Source organism: Mytilus edulis, chromosome 3 (genome assembly GCF_963676685.1).
Source record: "Mytilus edulis chromosome 3, xbMytEdul2.2, whole genome shotgun sequence".
Classification (NCBI taxonomy): domain Eukaryota; kingdom Metazoa; phylum Mollusca; class Bivalvia; order Mytilida; family Mytilidae; genus Mytilus; species Mytilus edulis.
In genome coordinates this window covers 48,623,225-48,641,555 of record NC_092346.1, presented here as the reverse complement: position 1 = coordinate 48,641,555, position 18,331 = coordinate 48,623,225, and the positions used below count along the sequence as shown (strand labels likewise).

Below are 18,331 nucleotides of genomic sequence, written 5' to 3'. Positions count from 1 at the left end.
CCAATTGTATTATTTTGACTATTTAAAAATAATCTCAGTTGCTCCAAATTAATAACAGACAGCAATTAAGCGAAATCTTTGAAAATAGATATTTATATCTAAAAAGACATTGACTCTATATATAAGTGTATATAACATTATTTTTGTTAATGTTTGTTTTATTTTGTGTCCTTAATATGTCGACAATCGAATATCATTTCTTTTACCTTCATTATTAAAGCAGTGATTGACAATCACATAAAAATCAGGTCTTATTCAGTGTGTACGAACGACGATGAAAGTTTTTAACGACCTTGATTGGCTATACAGCCCTTGCACGGTCGGTGTGTACGAAACCTTCCATCAGGTACGCTGAATACCAAAAAACAAATAACCTTAATCAGTTACACTTGATGATCAATCTTCATCAGGTACGCTGGATGTCAAAAGTTTATCATCCCCATGTACGCTTAATACAAACAGTTTAACCTTCATCAGATACCCTAGATACCAAACGTTAAACCTTCATCAGGTTCCCTAGATACCAAAGTTGTAACCTCTACCAGGTTCACTAAATACCAAAGGTATACCGGTAACCTTCATCAGGTATGCGAGATATTAAAATTATTATGGTTAATAACAGCAAGAGGGTGAAAATGAACATTCAATGTCGTTTTACGTCGTAGTAGAGATTTCCAATAAAATGACTTTACTCGACATAACCGACCTAACTCAACGTATTTCGTCCTACTGCATTGAAGCTTGACGGAGGGGAGCATACACTGCATTCATGTTTTGCTCTTTGAACACGCATTGTTTGCTGGAATATACCGTCAGTAAAAATCAACCCCAACTAATTGTTTTACTCTTTAAATATTTTGTCATTTAACTTTGAATGATTTTATTGACACAAATAATATAATGGAACAAGTAAATTAGCAACTTGTAATCAAACACACCCATCATTTCTTGTCATTTCACTTTACCCATATTTTAGTTCTTCTCAAATAATGAATTTTAAAAACTACCAAGACGAAATTTAGCATGCAAAAATTAAAATAACGAATTCCGAAGCGAGAAGGTTGCCTTTTTATTGTTTTAAAAAGATTTAACGTTTAAAGTAGATTCCAACACACTCGAATGTAAAAGGTGTACTCGACTTTTAAAACAAAATACTATTTTTCTATAATTTAATTGAAGATAATTTGATGTGGGCAGAAATTCATATCAATGATATATTTTTCAAAAGTACTTTTTCGTCTTTACCTATACCAAATTATGGGGCGAGGTTTTTGTTTAAGTATACCTAAACTTGCATCCGAGGATACAGGAGTAGAGGGCGTCCTCCCCCTTTTCGATCGCTAAATAAGTTTTAAAATCCATATCATTTTTAGCGTATAATTGTCCAAATTGTTGTTTGCATCGCTCCGCTCGTCAGTATAAATTCAATTATAGAAAACTACACTCTCTTTCAAATATCTTAGATCCGGCCATGATCACAAATTGTATTGCACGAAAAAAAAACCTTAAATGATTGTCGTTTGACTTTGATAAATACTTTTTCAAAACAACAATGTCTGAACATTAGGCATCTCGCATCTGATTTAAAAGTTAAAGACTACATACTGAATTGGATTTGTTTCCCGTGATTTAGTAGCTCACTGAACACAGACATGTGATACTGACGTGTAATCTAATGGACACATGGGCAATACATAAAATCTGCTAAACAGTTATGACCACTAATGGTCCTACAGATACTCTGTACTTTTTACATGACAAAAGGTCTCGCTTTTCTAAACTGTCTATGAATGTTTTATTCTTAATTTGTGATGTACAAAAAACAAGATGTAGTATGATTGTCAATGAGACGTCACAACTCTTCACAAGAGACCAAATGATACAGAAATTTTAACAACTATATTCCAACGAAGGGCTTTCAACAATGAGAAAAGTCCATACAGCATAGTCAGCTATAAGAGGCCACAAAATGACAAATGTAAAACAACTAAAATAAACAGCCAAATTAATGTTAAAAAAAAATCAACGAAAACACAACAACAAACGATAAGCACTGAATTAAAGGTTCCTGACTTGGGACAGTCACATCCATACTAGGACAATGGTGTAACAGTACGACATAGTTGATCAATATTATAAACGGGATAATTATTCTTTATTTATTAGTTGTAGTTGTTTTTAAGATAGTGTTCAGCAGCTGTGGATACTACCATTTCGGTACATGGAGCTTATTTGGAAATACTAGAAATGGCTAACTGTTTTTATGCTTCGTTTCAGTCTCACGAGTCAATCCCTTTCTATCTGTTTTAATTGTGGCATGATCATTTGATAAACGATCTCCATTGGCTTTAACTTGGATATTTATAAAAACTATGTATCATAGAGATGCATGCATAAAATAATTTCTCGACATAATCTGGCTAAAATATTAGATACGAATTAAGCCTCACGTTATACTTACGACGAAAGAAGCCGACAGCTATATATAATACATTTACTTACGACGAAGATTAAGCCTCAAGCTATAGTACTTATGATGATGATGATACTGATGTATGTCTTATATCCAGCGACAAATATTACATATATATTGAGGATGATGAAAATTAATTATAATGATTAATACATATACCTTTTAAAACATGCCCGACAATTAAGAGTCGCATTTTCATATGCTAGGTAACAAGAGAGTGTAACCACTATCAAGACACACTAATCTTTTTACGAGTAAACCAATACCTGCTTTTGCTCGTGAATGCATCATGCTTGGTTGAGAAGCCGAAAAGTACAGTCTTAAAGTCATTCGATCAGGGGGTCCAACAAAATAATTGAATTTGTATTCGAGGCTAGCCTGCTACCAGTCAATCCCATATACAAGTATATATATAGATATAATCATGAATATAAAATGGTTTTTTTTCAGTCGTGTAACACCTTCACTGGTGATCCTGTCGTGGGATCTGTCGCATAGTTGTCACTTTTATATATATATATATAATATATATACCTCCAAAGCGAGACAAAAATTGAAACTCAATCAATATATCCGATAGCTTTAGAATCTACTTCTAATCGGATGAATACGAGTAAAAAGAAAATTCCCGTAAAGACTGAAGTGACATTATAGTTGTCTCAAAAATGTAACAACTATGTAAATAGACATACCACTTTTAATCAGAAATACTAGGGTACAGGATATTTTTAGCCAAATACTATGTACTATGATAAGTTGATAGTTTACTATCCACAGTGGTCAATGCAGATTATTAGTCATCACTTGCTAATCAAGTACACCTTCCAAATTACAATCTATATAACGAATTGGTGTACACATTTATTTACACACATTATTATCAACTACAATTTTCTTTTTTTAATGTTCGTTGACTTTCATTTGAAAGAAAAGTATATGTCAACTATTAAAATTTAAGAAGTACATGACCCGTATTAATGTTGTTTTTTTTTAAATATTCATTTCCCGTTGACGTACGTTTTTCCTGTTGAATTTTTTTTTATAAGTTGTAAATTGAGGAGATTAAGTGCAGAAGAAGAGAACGTTTGAAATGATACTTAATAAAGTATGATGCAATCCCAGTTATCAACTTTAACAGAGACACGTTCTGATTAACATTTTGAGTTCATTTTTTTCTGAAATTACGACAAAATCTATATAAATTAATACCCACGGAAATTAAATATTATAAAACATTAAAAATCGAAAAGAAGAATCTATCTGATAACGACAAACAAAATCAATACAAATATCAAATAATAAAAGGTTCATTAAATTTTGCAAAGATAAGTATATCTGAAAATCAAAGTCATTGTCAAAACCATGAAAGACAACTCAAATGAATCGTATGATAGGTAAAGATACGTATATATACGTGGTCTTATGACAGTGAAGTTTAGGCGGGAATCTCAATAATCACGTGATATATAAAAATCATGATTTCTTTCGTTTTTCATCATCTTAGAAATATTTGATATTGATAAAATTTATTATGAATGGATTTCATAGTTTAGGAATGCTTAGTTAAAACTTGAGTAACGCATTTAACAAAATTAATTGTTAGCAATAACCGGTCCCGTTACGTGCGTACGTCGAGTTATGTACGTATGTCATTTTATTGGAAATCTCTAGTAACCCGAGGGAGTTGCAACCTTAAGTAAAGTAAAAATATACATAATTTCTTCGTAGAAATTTAGTAATACCGTACCATTTTATCTATGTGTCAATATATAAAGCCAATAGACATAAACATTTATAAAGTACCTTCATGAGTAATATAAACTAGAAAAGAGTAATACCTATGTTAGATATTGACCAGAGCTAGGGTCAGGTAACTATTTCTTCAGTGTTTCCATATGAAGTTTCGTGATGGTAAACAACAGTTAAGTAAAAAAAATCAAAGCACCTTCTGTAGTTAGTATTATTTATAATGAGATGGAGATTTAATTCAGGTAAATATCGAATAGTGGCAGATTACCATTCTTTAAAAGATTAAAAAGAGTGTTCGTTGTAGATTTTTGTTATTTTTTTTGGTCATAAATTACGGAACTTTCATATGCTTTACACAAAAAACTGAACAGTTGCGCCTGAATAAAATAATAAATTGGAATATCAAATCTAAGAGCATTGAAACAAAAAAATCCCAAAATTGTAACAAATCTTCTAAAATTTTATAATACCTTGATATAGAAATGAAATAGAAGTACTTCATAATTATCGTTAGCATTTTGTTGTTGATATGTTTCTCTCAAATAGAAATATAAACATATTCATTCATGATAATAACGGTGTTACAGATCAACCCATTATTGCCTTTGAACATTATATGATTATAATTTCTATGCTTTACAGGAAAACCCTATTAATTACTAAGTATCAGTATTTCAAAGGCATTCCAAGTATCATCTTATTACATGATATTTACAAAAAAAAAATGTTTACCGAAGCAATCACGGGTTGGTTGACCGCTATGGTATAAATGTTTCACAGATGACGACGAATATGTTCCAATTGTAGTAACCAATATCTCGTTCTCTTTTTCCCGAATGTGACCTACTAGATTACACAATAACCGGGTTCGTACTTACATGAGCAACACTAGGGTAGCACAAGGAGAGCAGGATCTGATTACCCTTCCAAAGCACGTGTTAAAATGTATCACCCCTGAAGGGTTGAGAATGACACCACAAACAGCACAGAGTTTAATTTTCTACATTATTCAATGATAGCAGATTAATTTTCATTTGGTTTAAAGACTGGACGAATGCTACACACGAGTCGACAAAAAAGATCGGCTGACATTTTATGATGATATTTGTTGTAACCTATTTTAATCTTGTTTGACTTGAATTTTTTTATTCATCGAACAATATGTTAAATATCGTTTGGGCCTAAAGGTGGCTGTTATCCAGAGGATTTTGTCAACTTTCACCCAAATCTTGAACTTTGATCTTTTTGAAGTGTAAGCAAACTCGACACAGATAATTCTTACTTTTTTTTACTGGCTTAATCATTAACGTGTAACATGTTTTATCTAAAAACAACGGACCCATTACTCAGTACCAAATAGAACCTGTTAAGGTTATACGCTTTTACGGAAATGGACCGTATCAGTGTTATTTTGTGCCGGTCTAACGGGGCTGACTGCAAATTGACCTCAGTTGACAATATTTGTTCACGAGGTAACGCTTCGAATAAAGATTATCAGCCTTCTAACAATGTATTAATATTTTAATTTAATTTTTGTGGTAATTGTGCTTAAAATGGTCGGAATAATTATGTTTTTTGTTGTAATCTGCGTGTCTTAGCTTTTATTTTATAATTGATTTTAATATACATACAGGTGGGGATGAACGTCAACAAGACACGTTCAATAAATATATAACTCAACGACACAAAACTTCTAGATGTGGACATGCAATCTTCAACAAAGGACTAGATTCTATACATTTTATCAGACTCTAAATCGCCTCGGGTATAGAAAAAATTAAAATATATAAGACAATACCAAAGATATATTATTATTTGGTTGATATTGTCTGGGTAATGGCGTCATGAGGTCTTTCATTGTCCATCCCTATTATGATACAATATTTTTTTTGGTCAACATAATACGATACTTTATGTATGTTCTAGTTTTGTTCATGTTCTTCTCAATCAAATTGTTGTGTTATAGGTCGTGTACAATTTAAAGAGCCAAGACTAGCTCAAACATGCACCATAAAATGATCAGTACACGAAAGACAAACTTGTAGCCCTGTACAAATTACGCGATTTATATTGATTTATAATTAAGATAATGATCTAGTTCAAAATTACAACTACCTTTCGTGTCGATGATATCATAAATTACTCATTGAAAGTTCACACATTTTCTAACCAATGGTCAGTGCTTTAATGACATTGACATTTTTGATGCCTCCCATTTCATGTTAATGTCCATAAAAAACATAAAACTCCAGTTGATTTTTTACTCAGACCTGAAATCCAATTGTCATTTGCTACTGCAAAAATACAAACCGGATTATTAACAGAATCAATGAAATGTCAATAAAACTTTCATTTAAATGAACACATCAAAAACTGAAGATCTGGAAGCACTGAAGAAATAGCTGATGATCATATTGAATTGTATGTTTAATTTTCATTGCATACACCTTTTATGGAATATATATTCAATAAAGATATATGGAGGTAAACTTCATTTCAATTTTGCAGATTTTAGCAATAATAATTTGTTCAGTGTGTATGATTCTAAATGCTGCATCTGTTTTTATTCTAGCAACAACGAAAAAATTGAAAAATTCACGATTTAAATCGTTGGTTTTATTTTTAAGTGTAAGTGACTTATCAACTGGAATAGAATTTTTATCTCATGTTGTTTTAAACATATTTAACAAAGGTCAAGAGCCAGTTCTGTATACATGCTTAGTTTTAAAGCATCTCATCTGTGGAACAGTAACATTTTCGCTCTTTCAAACTTTTATGATATGTCTTGAACGTTTAAATGCAACATCAAGAGTTAAGAATAGACTATTGAAGAAACTAACACAAAACAGGAGTGTTATCATAAGTTTTGTAGTTATTCATGTTTATACTCTTCTGCATTTAGCGTATGACGTAACAAGAGGACCAAGACCATGTTCCGTCTCATCTACCGCAAATTTAAGTTTTGTGTTGGTAGTAGACATACCAGCTGGTTTACTTATACTGTTTATCATAATCGTGTATTCAGTTGTAATTGTGAGAATTGTGAATCAACACAAGAAAGTTCAGGACATGGCAACCATTACAACAAGGAACAACAACAAATCAGCAGTAAAACTGATGCAGAGGAACCTTTTAACTCTAGGAGCTATAATATGTGTAACGTTAGTTGCTAATGTACCTAGATGTGTCACTGCCTTCTGCTCATTGTACACAGGACCGGCAACAAATACCTTGAGATGGTTAAAGATAAGCAACCACTTTCTTCTTTTAAATCCTGTTTTTGATCCAGTTATCCATGTATTACGTATTCGAGAGTTTCGTGAGCGTTTTATGTGTATTAGTTGTAAACCAAACCAAATACAAAGCATTGAATTAACCCAGGATACACAAATGTAAAATTGTACCATATACCTTTTGTTATGTTCTGAGGAGATATTCTATTACAATCAATTATTATATAACTGGTAAATATGACTTAACTGTAAGACTTTTTAAAACATTGAAACGAATTTGTAAAATCAAAACACAATTTTACGGGTATTAAATAAAAATAAAATTTCATAGTATTTTGTCATCCTTTGTGGTATTTAGAACATTTGTTTTTTTAAAGATATGCTGTAGCATAATTACAACCGACACACGAATGTCCGCCAAACATCAGAAATGAAGCAACGATCAATTTGGTAGAATTGGGTGTGAATTTCTTGTTATGTAAAATTATTGAGATGTGGTATGATTACCAATGAGACAACTATACAATTTGAAAGTTCACATAAAGTAGACGTAAGCAATGAAAGTCCACCACATTACTGCATATGCTTGTATTACTAGTATTTAAGTTGTGAAGATTCAGTCACCTTTTTTTTTTTTTTTTTTTTTTTTTTTTTTTTTTTTTATATTAAACATATTTTATTAAAAATCACAATCACCTGTAACATTAACCCTCAGTTGCCCAGGGAAGCAACTAAGAGGGCCCCAATTTTTACAGTCTCATTTGTCGGGGAAAAAGCAAATGAGAAAAAAACTCCCACTATAAATTATTAACATCAACCTTTATAAATATTATCTATCCTTGTACAAATGTACATGTACCTGCAATCATTATCGATCTATATATCTATAACTCTCACCATATATAATTATTTGAATAAAGTATGTTTTTTATCTTCATTTATTTCTCACAAAGGCTACCTGTATTTATTAAGCAGTTTCAATTTTATCGTACATCAAGTCTTTTGTTATGTTAATTTCAATTACATTAAATTTCTGGTCGAGTGATCATTTACCACGTGCGATTTGTTAAAGGGATGTGTAGTTCATTCATAAAAAAAATGGATTAATGATTTTGATTCCCAATAAGGATTAATTTCAAAGATATGGTGAGTAAATATTTGTTTATAATATGAACCTGTTGATACAACATGTCTTGTTACAATTAGATGATATACATGAATATATACACAACAGAAATTACATGTAGGGAGTTGAGAGCAGTGTACATATTATTATTCAATCAGTATCAAAGAGGTCACTGTACTGAACTGACCATGCCAAATATATATTTATATACAAAAAATGTCACACATAGTAGAAAAGGCTCCGATTTTTGTATTCAGTTTAAGATACTTGAGCAGAAATTGCATTTCATGTTTTATCATATTTAAAATCACCAATTTACTTATCCCTTTCTTTTGATATTTTGCGATATTTCTAGTTTTCCAGATAACCCATTTCGTGATTAAAAGCACCGTATCTAAAATTTGGGTATAAGATGCATCTACATTAATGACCCCAAAAATTATACTTGTTTCCGATTTTTGTAATTTTTGGATATTTAATTTTGAACAAAATTCCCTTATTTTCTCAAAAATTTCCCGCCAAACGTCTTCCACCAGTTTACAATAAATAAAAAGATGAAATAGTGATTCTTTTTCATTGCAAAAGTGACACTTCCCGTTTGAGCGATTCATTTTTTGTATTTTCTTCAGTGTAATTATAAAATTATATTCTGTAGTAACTTCCATTGAAATTGTTTAATTTTCCTGTTAGCTAAATTCTTATTCAAAGTTTCCCAAATGTAATCCCATGGTAGTTCATTCCCAAAATGTAAATTCCACTTCAACTAACTATTTGGAGCTGTTTTATTCTCATAAAAGTATCTAATATCTTTAAGGCATAATTTTTTGGCATCAACGACAACTCCATTTTTTATAAATTGACAAGAATTTATTATTTTTATAGGTCCATCAGAATGACTATGTATACTAGAGTCTGTTTTTAAAACGTCAATTTGTTGAGGTGTTAACGAAGATTTAATGCGGCTATATTGTGCAATCCAATTCCTTTTATCTTTAAGACGGTTCAAAATATCAAAGGAGGTTTTAAAGGATTTTTTGTTTAAGTCCCATATATCTTTAATTTTTTTTATTCCACTGGAGGCAAAATTTGCATAATATAATGCATGTCCCTTGAACCTAAATTTACAATTGCCGAAAATATTTTCTTCTAAAAGGTCCTCTTTCGTGACCGATTTTTGGATTTTCTGTAAGTCAGTCACCTTTTCATGTAATACGTTTTGAATGATTAAAGCTGGGTTAAGACAACCACCATATCGCATGGGTAATAAGCGGTAATGTTGTTTATACAATATCATATAACAGTAAATCCTTAAAACAGTGATAAAATGTAAGCAAGACGAAAGACTGACAGAAAAAGTAAAATAAAAAAAAATACTACACTGTACAGACTCTTCGCAGATGACACGTTGTTCAGCTGTGCGGATCGTGATGCATTCAAGATAGAAACTGTGATCAACCATGATCTGGAAAAGCTGAACGAATGGTCCAAAAATGGTTAATGTCTTTTAATCCAGATAAAACAGAAATTATGTTATTTTCTAATGTTGAAAATATTCTAAGGAAATTGAAATATAAACTGAGCAGAAAATTTTTAGAGAAACTCTATTTAGTTTTTATAAGATCTTTATTTGAGTATGCAAGGGAAGTTTCGGAAAATATTGGGGTAGGTTATGTCAATAAACTGGACCAATTACAGCTCAAAGCTGCTAGGATAGTTAAGGGTTACCTATATTCACAAATGCAAGGGTTATTTTTAAAGTACTTGGATGGGAAACATTAGATGAAAGAAGAGAGAGATAAAAAAATCTAAATATTCTATAATATTCCAAAAAATAGTGTACCAGAATATTTGACAAATCTAATTCCCCCCCAAAATACAAAGTAAGACGGGCTATTCTCTACGCAATGGAAATGACATCATTATTCCATTCTGCTAACTAGCTTTGACTAATGATTAGTTTATTCCATCAACCATACGTCTTTGGAATAATCTTGATGATTCAACTCGTGATGTGGAATCAATTGATGAATTTAAAACTGAGCTAAAATAAATTATCCTCAGAGTAACATATTTGTACCGAACCAATATGAATTTGGAATTCGAAAACTGAATATTATTCTAACCCAACTTGATGTTTGGCATCATCCTTAAACTATGATCTATATTATTTCTGATCCTTCTTGTCGATGTGGTGTTAATCCTAAAGATTCCTGTCATTTGATTTTTAGATGTACATTATATTCAGACATACAAAATAGAATGTTTGAAAATTGGTTTCCACATGATTGTAAAATTAACATAGAACTAATAATTTCGGCAGTTATCTTCTTTCTTTAGAGCAAACCCAAACTGTTTTCAAAAATAATTTCGAGTTTATTAAAAGTTTGAAAAGATGTCAAATTGGTTAGATAACAAACCATGATCGCACACATATCATCATCATCATCTAAGTAATCTTCTTCCCCTCTTTTTTTCCTTTTTTTTCTCTTGCTTAATTTATATTTTTTTTTGTGATTTTGTTTTTCTAAATATTCATTTATTTATTTTTTTTATTTTTTGGTTTTATTGATTTCTTGATTTCTTCAATTTTCTGTCATTTGACGTAAATCCATATTTATATATATATTTATATTAAATAAAATGACTGAATAAATAGTCAACGATCAATCTTACAGGGCGATGGATCATGTAATATGATTCTGTACACTACAAAACATAATATATAACAAGTCAAAAAGGGTACAACATCATCATTAAATAACTATAAAATGAACAAATATTAGATATTTCGGATAACAGATATCCTTCTTCAATAATAGCACGATGTCAAATGAATCATGTTAAAATATTCAAACTGAGAAACTTTTTCTAAATCTTGATCTTATACAATGCAAGCGAACACCACAGACGCTGATACAATTTTAAAATTTCCAAACACGGCGCAAAGATTACAAAGATATGCCAAATGAAAATAGTTATTTTCGATGTGAACTGGCGCAACTCTAAATTTCCAAAGGTTGTGACAGTTTAGATGTTATAACTGCATTGAGGGCAGTCCTCAAACAAAAAAAATCAAAAATGTCCTAACCGATCCAAGTTTGTATATTAAATAGATATACCATTCTATACATGCATGCTAATACATATATATTTTATATTCTATGGCTCTAAATGTTAAATGGAGAAGACTTCATAATTCTGTTTGACCTGTGTCTTATCCAATTTGTACTTATACAAATAAAATATGTTTAAACTACAGATATAGCAGATATAGGCCATTTTAAACTTTTTCTGGTTTGTAGTGTGTTCGACCTACAACAAGGAAAAAAACTAGTACATTGTACATAATAGTAAGCTTCAAAAGGACAGTTATCACAATATGTATCACCAGCTGCGTCTTGATCTTATAATGAATTTCCAACATTTATCTTTGATTAAAAGATCTAAATTAATAATTTTTAACAATCCGTGTTTACAAATAATAAAGAATTGACTTGCCAACAAACCTAAAGATGTTTCATGTGTGATTCACGAATACCTGTTTAAAGAACAATATACGTAATAGTTAATAGAAAAAAAAATAACACCCAAAGGTATTAAACAAGGGATAGAGTTGTTGTATTACTTATAGTATTAATATCAATGTGATACACTGCAAATATTATTCAGAAGGCCATTGACGTAGATTCATCTTTATTTATGTATGAGACAAACAAAGACTAAACTTTATTTTGATAATCTATTATATACAATTTATAAACTGTTATATCAAATTGATTATCTTTCATATCAAGTTAATAAATTGATAAATATCAAATTCATAATCTGTTATGTCTAATTGATAATCTGTTTTTCCAATTGATAATATGTGTATCCAATTGATAATATGTTTCTCCAATTGATAATATGTTTATCCAATTGATAATCATTTTTCAAATTGATAATCTGTTTATCAATTTGATCATTTGTTTATCAAATTGATAATATGTTATATTACATTGAAATCATATATCCAATCAATATTCTGTAATTATAAATTGATAAGAAGTTATATCAAGTTAATACTTTGTTATATCGCTGGTTTCAATATATGGTAATAAATTGTTTTTAAAGACGAAAAGCTACATGGTGAAATCTGCTAATACGAGAACTATTATTATAGACAAATTCATATACATGTAACTCTACTTAAGAAAAAATGTCAAATCGATATTTTGCGTATGTTACCATTTTACAGAAACACTACGCAGGCATATTCATTAATATCGTAAACGTAGCACATATAAACAATCCAAATTGTGTAGTTATCATTATGTATCGAGAAAATTTCATGTAATCCAAATGTACATATAAACCGATTTACTTCTTCCGTTAAACCGATTTACCCCTGTGTACTGCAGATAGAACTACAATACCGTTTATCCTACTTGACCCACGTTCTTTGCATGCACAAATTTCCAGAGAGCTTCACCTTATCTACTTGTATACAAGTAAGAAATACGGTGACGTGGTTGCTAGCTTCTATAAGTCATCGTACGACCTTAACGGTGAATAAAACCAGCAACGACGAAAACAAGCTAGAAAGTCATTATCACGATACAATTTTTAAAAAAGATAAATATTTTCCACATTGAGGTTTTACTAGCCCGCTGGCCTGATCCTTATTGTGAGTAAAAAGAAACTTGTGTCTTTGTTTTTATATATCGATTCAAAAGTAATGTGTTGTAAGGCTAAATACAATTAATAATTTTCTAAAAAGATGTTTATATTTTCACACAACCTTCTTAAACTCATTAATATCTATTTTAATCACAAATCGTTTACGTCAGAGATAGTGATATCCGATTTCTGACTGTAAAGCAATTACAAAGTTTACCTATACGAATTTCTTTTTCCCATTTTAGTGTTTTTATGTTGTTTTCCATTACTTCATTCAATTCATATAAAATTGAGAATGGAAATGGGGAATACGCCAAAGGGACAACAACCAGACAAAAGAGCAGCTAACAGCCGAAGGTCCCAAATGTGTCTTCAACGCAATGAGACATCCCAAACCCTGAGATGGGCCCTAAATAAAATTTACTGTGTACTAGATCAGTGAAAACTGCACTCCAAAACTTAAAAATAAACTAGGATTGAAAAACAAATACAAGACTAACAAAGGCCAGAGGCTCCTGACTTTGAACAGACACAGACACAAAATTGCAGCGGAGTTAACATGTCATTTAAGATGTCCACTACCACCACGTATACCTTTAGCCAATATTGAAAAAACAAACACACGCACAGTGAAACTCAATTAAAAAAGGTCTGAGTCCAATGTCTGAATAGGTAACAAATATCTATTCTTTAATTGACTTACAACCAACAGGAAACTTACAAATGCAGTTAGCTTAGTACCTTCAAGATGAATTTTATTTATCGGATTACGACATGTTTATTTTTTCGTCGTACTTTTGTTCAAGGTTTGTTTGTTTTTCTACGACTTATTCTTTTTTTGCCCTCTCTCTTTCTTTTTTCACAGAACTGGTCTAGTGAAAAATTAACTGTATGTATAATCAGTACTTTACATTTATTTTAATTCAAACAATATCTGTAAAAATCTTCAAATGTCTATTCACATTCATACTTGATGTGGACTGTTTATATGTTTTGACTTGTAAGCATTTTTTGTAAACATCTTTGACCCTACAATCTATATTCTCACTATGAAATAAATTACGCGTCGAACGCGTTGAAATAAGTTCGTTGGTATGATTAAATGAAATGTTTTGCATGAATATTCCATTTAATTATTCAACTAAGGTTGCAACTTCTTCATGCAAAGTTCACCTTCGACGTGTTTTTGTTGTTGTTGATGTCCTTGAATTTAAAGTTCTAAATTACTTTTTATTAAGGTTTTTCTAACGTTTGGTAACGTGCGTTTCTGATGATAAAGCTTTATGTGTCTCATGAAATCATATCATTTGATATTGTTTTAACTCAATAGGTAAGCCGTTCATTGCACCTTTGGTTTATTCAATTTTCTAATAAATGAGGGACGAAATATACCAGAGGGACAGTCAAACTCATAAATAGAAAATAAACTGACAACGCCATGTCTAAAAATGAAAAAAGACTAACAGACAAACAATAGTACACATGACACAACATAGAAAACTAAAGAATAAGCAACACGAACACCACCAAGATTCATGTTATCTATTCGTTTGTTGATTTGAAACTAATCTATAATGCCCTTGTATAGAACTGTTCATTATATACTTGATAAAATAGGGATTCAAATAATTAGAAACAGATGTAGTAAGTAATGAACATCCTTCTGGATCAACATCAAAGAAACTGATTATAAAATCATCTGATTAGGCCATATACACACCTTATAGTTTAATTTTCGTCTACTTTATACAGATTATGAAAGATAGATTAGTTTTTCGTGTCATATTTATCTGATAAGTTTGTTCTTACCATGGTTTAAGTGAGTTTTTTTTGTAAAGCACAAAAAGGATGAAAAGGTTTTTCCTGTGTGAAACTCTTTACAGTTTTTCAGATAACAATTAAGATTAAGATTATATTGTCAATGAGAAAAAAGAAGGAATAACACAAAAGATCATGTAATTTTAAAACCAATTTTTCCACTTGCTTCATTACAATGTACTACCAGTGTCCTGAAAAAATAAAGATAATAAAATGTCAAATGCATTGCAAGAAATTACACAAACTAAAGAATGCAATTAAAAGAACACATCGTTTAATAAATCCACAAAATTGAATGTCGATCAAATTTAACACTAAAATTTGCTTAAATAATTTTTTTTTTTGACAATTCGAAAATTCAAAAATGCATTTTTATATGTTAAATTTTTGTAAGCCACAATACTCATCACTTTAGTTCAGTTAACTAGGACTATCTTATCTCTAGTGGCAATAGTACTAGTACAACGAACCTAAACTTCATATCAATTTAAAACTTTATGATCAATAAAGTTTGCCACTGCAAGTTGAAAGCATGATGCAAGTTGAAAACATATATAATGTGTTTATAGAAGAGATGTGTAGAAATTATATATTTTATATAATTCTGCTTTCCATGTGAATAAAATAATCTCATGGTAATATAATATGTAAAACAATATAAAGGTGCAATAACTCCACATCTTGAAACTGCTGATACCTTAGATGATAAAAATGCTGTAGTTAACATTACGATTCCAGTTCTACCACACCAGATGCGGACTTCGACATAAATCTCTCTTCAGTGACGCTCGAGGTCAAACTACATATACAATTTCAAATTTAATGCAAACACGAAAGAGCTAATAAAACCAAAATGTACCTCTTTTTTGATTCATTAATTAGGCCGTTACTTTTCTCGTTTGAATATTTTTACATTTGGATTTCGGGGCCTTCTATAACTGACTATAAAAGAGGGACGAAAGATACCAGAGGGACAGTCAAACTAATAAATCGAAAATAAACTGACGACGCCATGGCTAAAAATGAAAAAGACAAACAGACAAACGATTGTACACATGACACAACATAGAAACCTAAAGAATAAGCAACACGAACCTCCACCAAAAACTAGAGGTGATCTAAGGAAGGGGTAGCAGATCCTGCTCCACACTTGGAACCCGTCGTGTTGCGCATGTTATAACAAATCCGGTAGATAGTCTAATTCGGTAGGTCACATTCACGAAAGGGAAGGGGATTGTAGTAACGACGTAAGGAACATATCCGATATCATTTGTGAAACGGTTATTCGATAACGGTCAACCAACTCTTGATGGCGTCCGTAAAATTTACGAAGGGATGATTTCAACTTCACCATTTGGAACTCATGGTTTAATAGCTTCCTTGTGAGCATCGACTCTCTATCAAGTAAATCATGATAGGAAATTCCAGCACGGGAATATCGTATCAATTGGGAGATGAGATATCGTTATACATAATATCGTATCAATTTTGTAAGGTATGGGCTTTGCTCATTGTCAAACCGTAAAGTCACCTTAAGTTATTGATTTCTGTGTCATTTGGCCTCTTGTGGATAATTGTCTCATTGGCAATCATACCACATCTTCTTTTTCATATCAAAGAACAGACAAATCCAGAAAAGAAATCGGAAGTTTGTGAAAAGACGAAGTATGAAGTGGATAATTGTTTTTTGTAAGAGGCGATATGGTTATCTTTTAAAATATATCTAGTTCAATTTGCATTGTTTGGATGTTGTGTTATGATAATTGACATAATATTTCATACAATGTTTTGTTAATATATATACAAATATACATAATGAGAAAAGGTTCAAGTTTGAAGCTTGTACCAACATTATTAATACAAATTGTGTGTAGTTGTTACTTTTAAAATCTTTCAAATATAAACACTTTCAATGTGGATGTTTTCCATTCTTGAGTAACAGTACTGTTGTTTTGTTTGTTAATTAAGGTATCTTATTAAAACTACTATCCACCCAAAAATAATTCGATAGTTAATGGCGAGAGAACTTATCGAAAGTGAAAATAAATCTTACAAATGCTTAAACAAAATAGACAACATAACACGAAAACAGACAACACCATGTTAATAGATATACGAAGATGTGGTATGAGTGTCAATGAGACAACTCTTCATCCAAAAAAAAAGTCAAAATGTAAAATTTAACTATTATAGGTCAAAGTACGGTTTTCAACACGGAGCCTTTTTTTCTGAAAAAGGAAGTTGGTTTTACAAATGTGGTTGCCGTGACCAATTTTTATTTATTTATAATAAGATATTTTTTAACATGGATAAAACAAAGTCATAAATAACCTCATCATAGACACCAGGATTCACATTTTGAATTTGCACCAGACGCGCGTTTAGTCTATGAAAAATTCATCAGTGACGCGCGAATAAAAAAGGAGTTAAAATGGCCAAAGAAAGTACGAAGTTGAAGAGCATTTAGGACCAAAACTTCCTAAAAGTTTTGCCAAATACAGCTAAGGTAATTTATTCCTGAGGTTTAACTTACCCTATGATTCCTATCATTACAATATACCACCGGGGGTTAATGATCGTCTATGAATGTGCCTATGTGTTACATGGGAAGGTCTATGATGACCAACTGAATCATCTGTATCTATATCATCATTATCCCCAATAACCTCATGAGCAACATTGTTTTTGCCATTAACCATCTTTATTCCTCCATAGCCTATTATACCCTGTGTAGATTTGTCATCACCTGAAAAGACCAAAATGTTGCGTTAACTTTAGAGACGTTTAGGAAAGCAATGATTCGTAAACATATTCTGCTAGTAATAGCCATTGACCGTTAACATTGCCAATGTTCCTTCTTCTTCAACTTGTTCTGGCAAGAATGTTTCTCACTTGTGAATTATATATTCATAGAAAAACTAATCAACGAATTCAAATATGGACAAACATTTAACGAGTGGCAAAACAACACATAAATTTGCGAATGCGCATAGCGCATGACTTTATTTTCAGTGTTGTTAGATGTTTAAATTATTTGATTAGTTATTCTTTTTATTAGTTTGGTAAATTGCTTTGTTTATGAATTAAAGTGGAAATGTAAGGAACTATATCTTTTTTTACATATTTATTATTTTTTTTTTATCCTATCTTGACGACGTTTTTTGTAGTATGACGTCAGATGAGTGAACTAAGCACGTGTGAAATTATTGGTTTTTATTTCACTGGGAAATGTATGTTATTCATTGTAACCAATGTAATAACAATATTGGTTTC

General features: G+C 30.9%; 1 protein-coding gene across 1 annotated transcript in view; it reads right to left on the bottom strand.

Annotated features, from left to right (window-relative positions):
• Positions 1–15,179: 15,179 nt before the first annotated feature.
• The window catches only part of LOC139514316 (uncharacterized), a 53,405-nt gene continuing 50,253 nt past the window's right edge, over positions 15,180–18,331 (bottom strand). Inside the window, exons 40-41 of the mRNA XM_071303409.1 lie at positions 17,592–17,804; positions 15,180–15,249 (exon numbers count right to left, since the gene is read on the bottom strand). Of these exons, the coding sequence (XP_071159510.1) occupies positions 17,608–17,804 (197 nt within the window). The 3' untranslated portion in view covers positions 15,180–15,249; positions 17,592–17,607. The remainder of the gene's footprint in view (positions 15,250–17,591; positions 17,805–18,331) is intronic.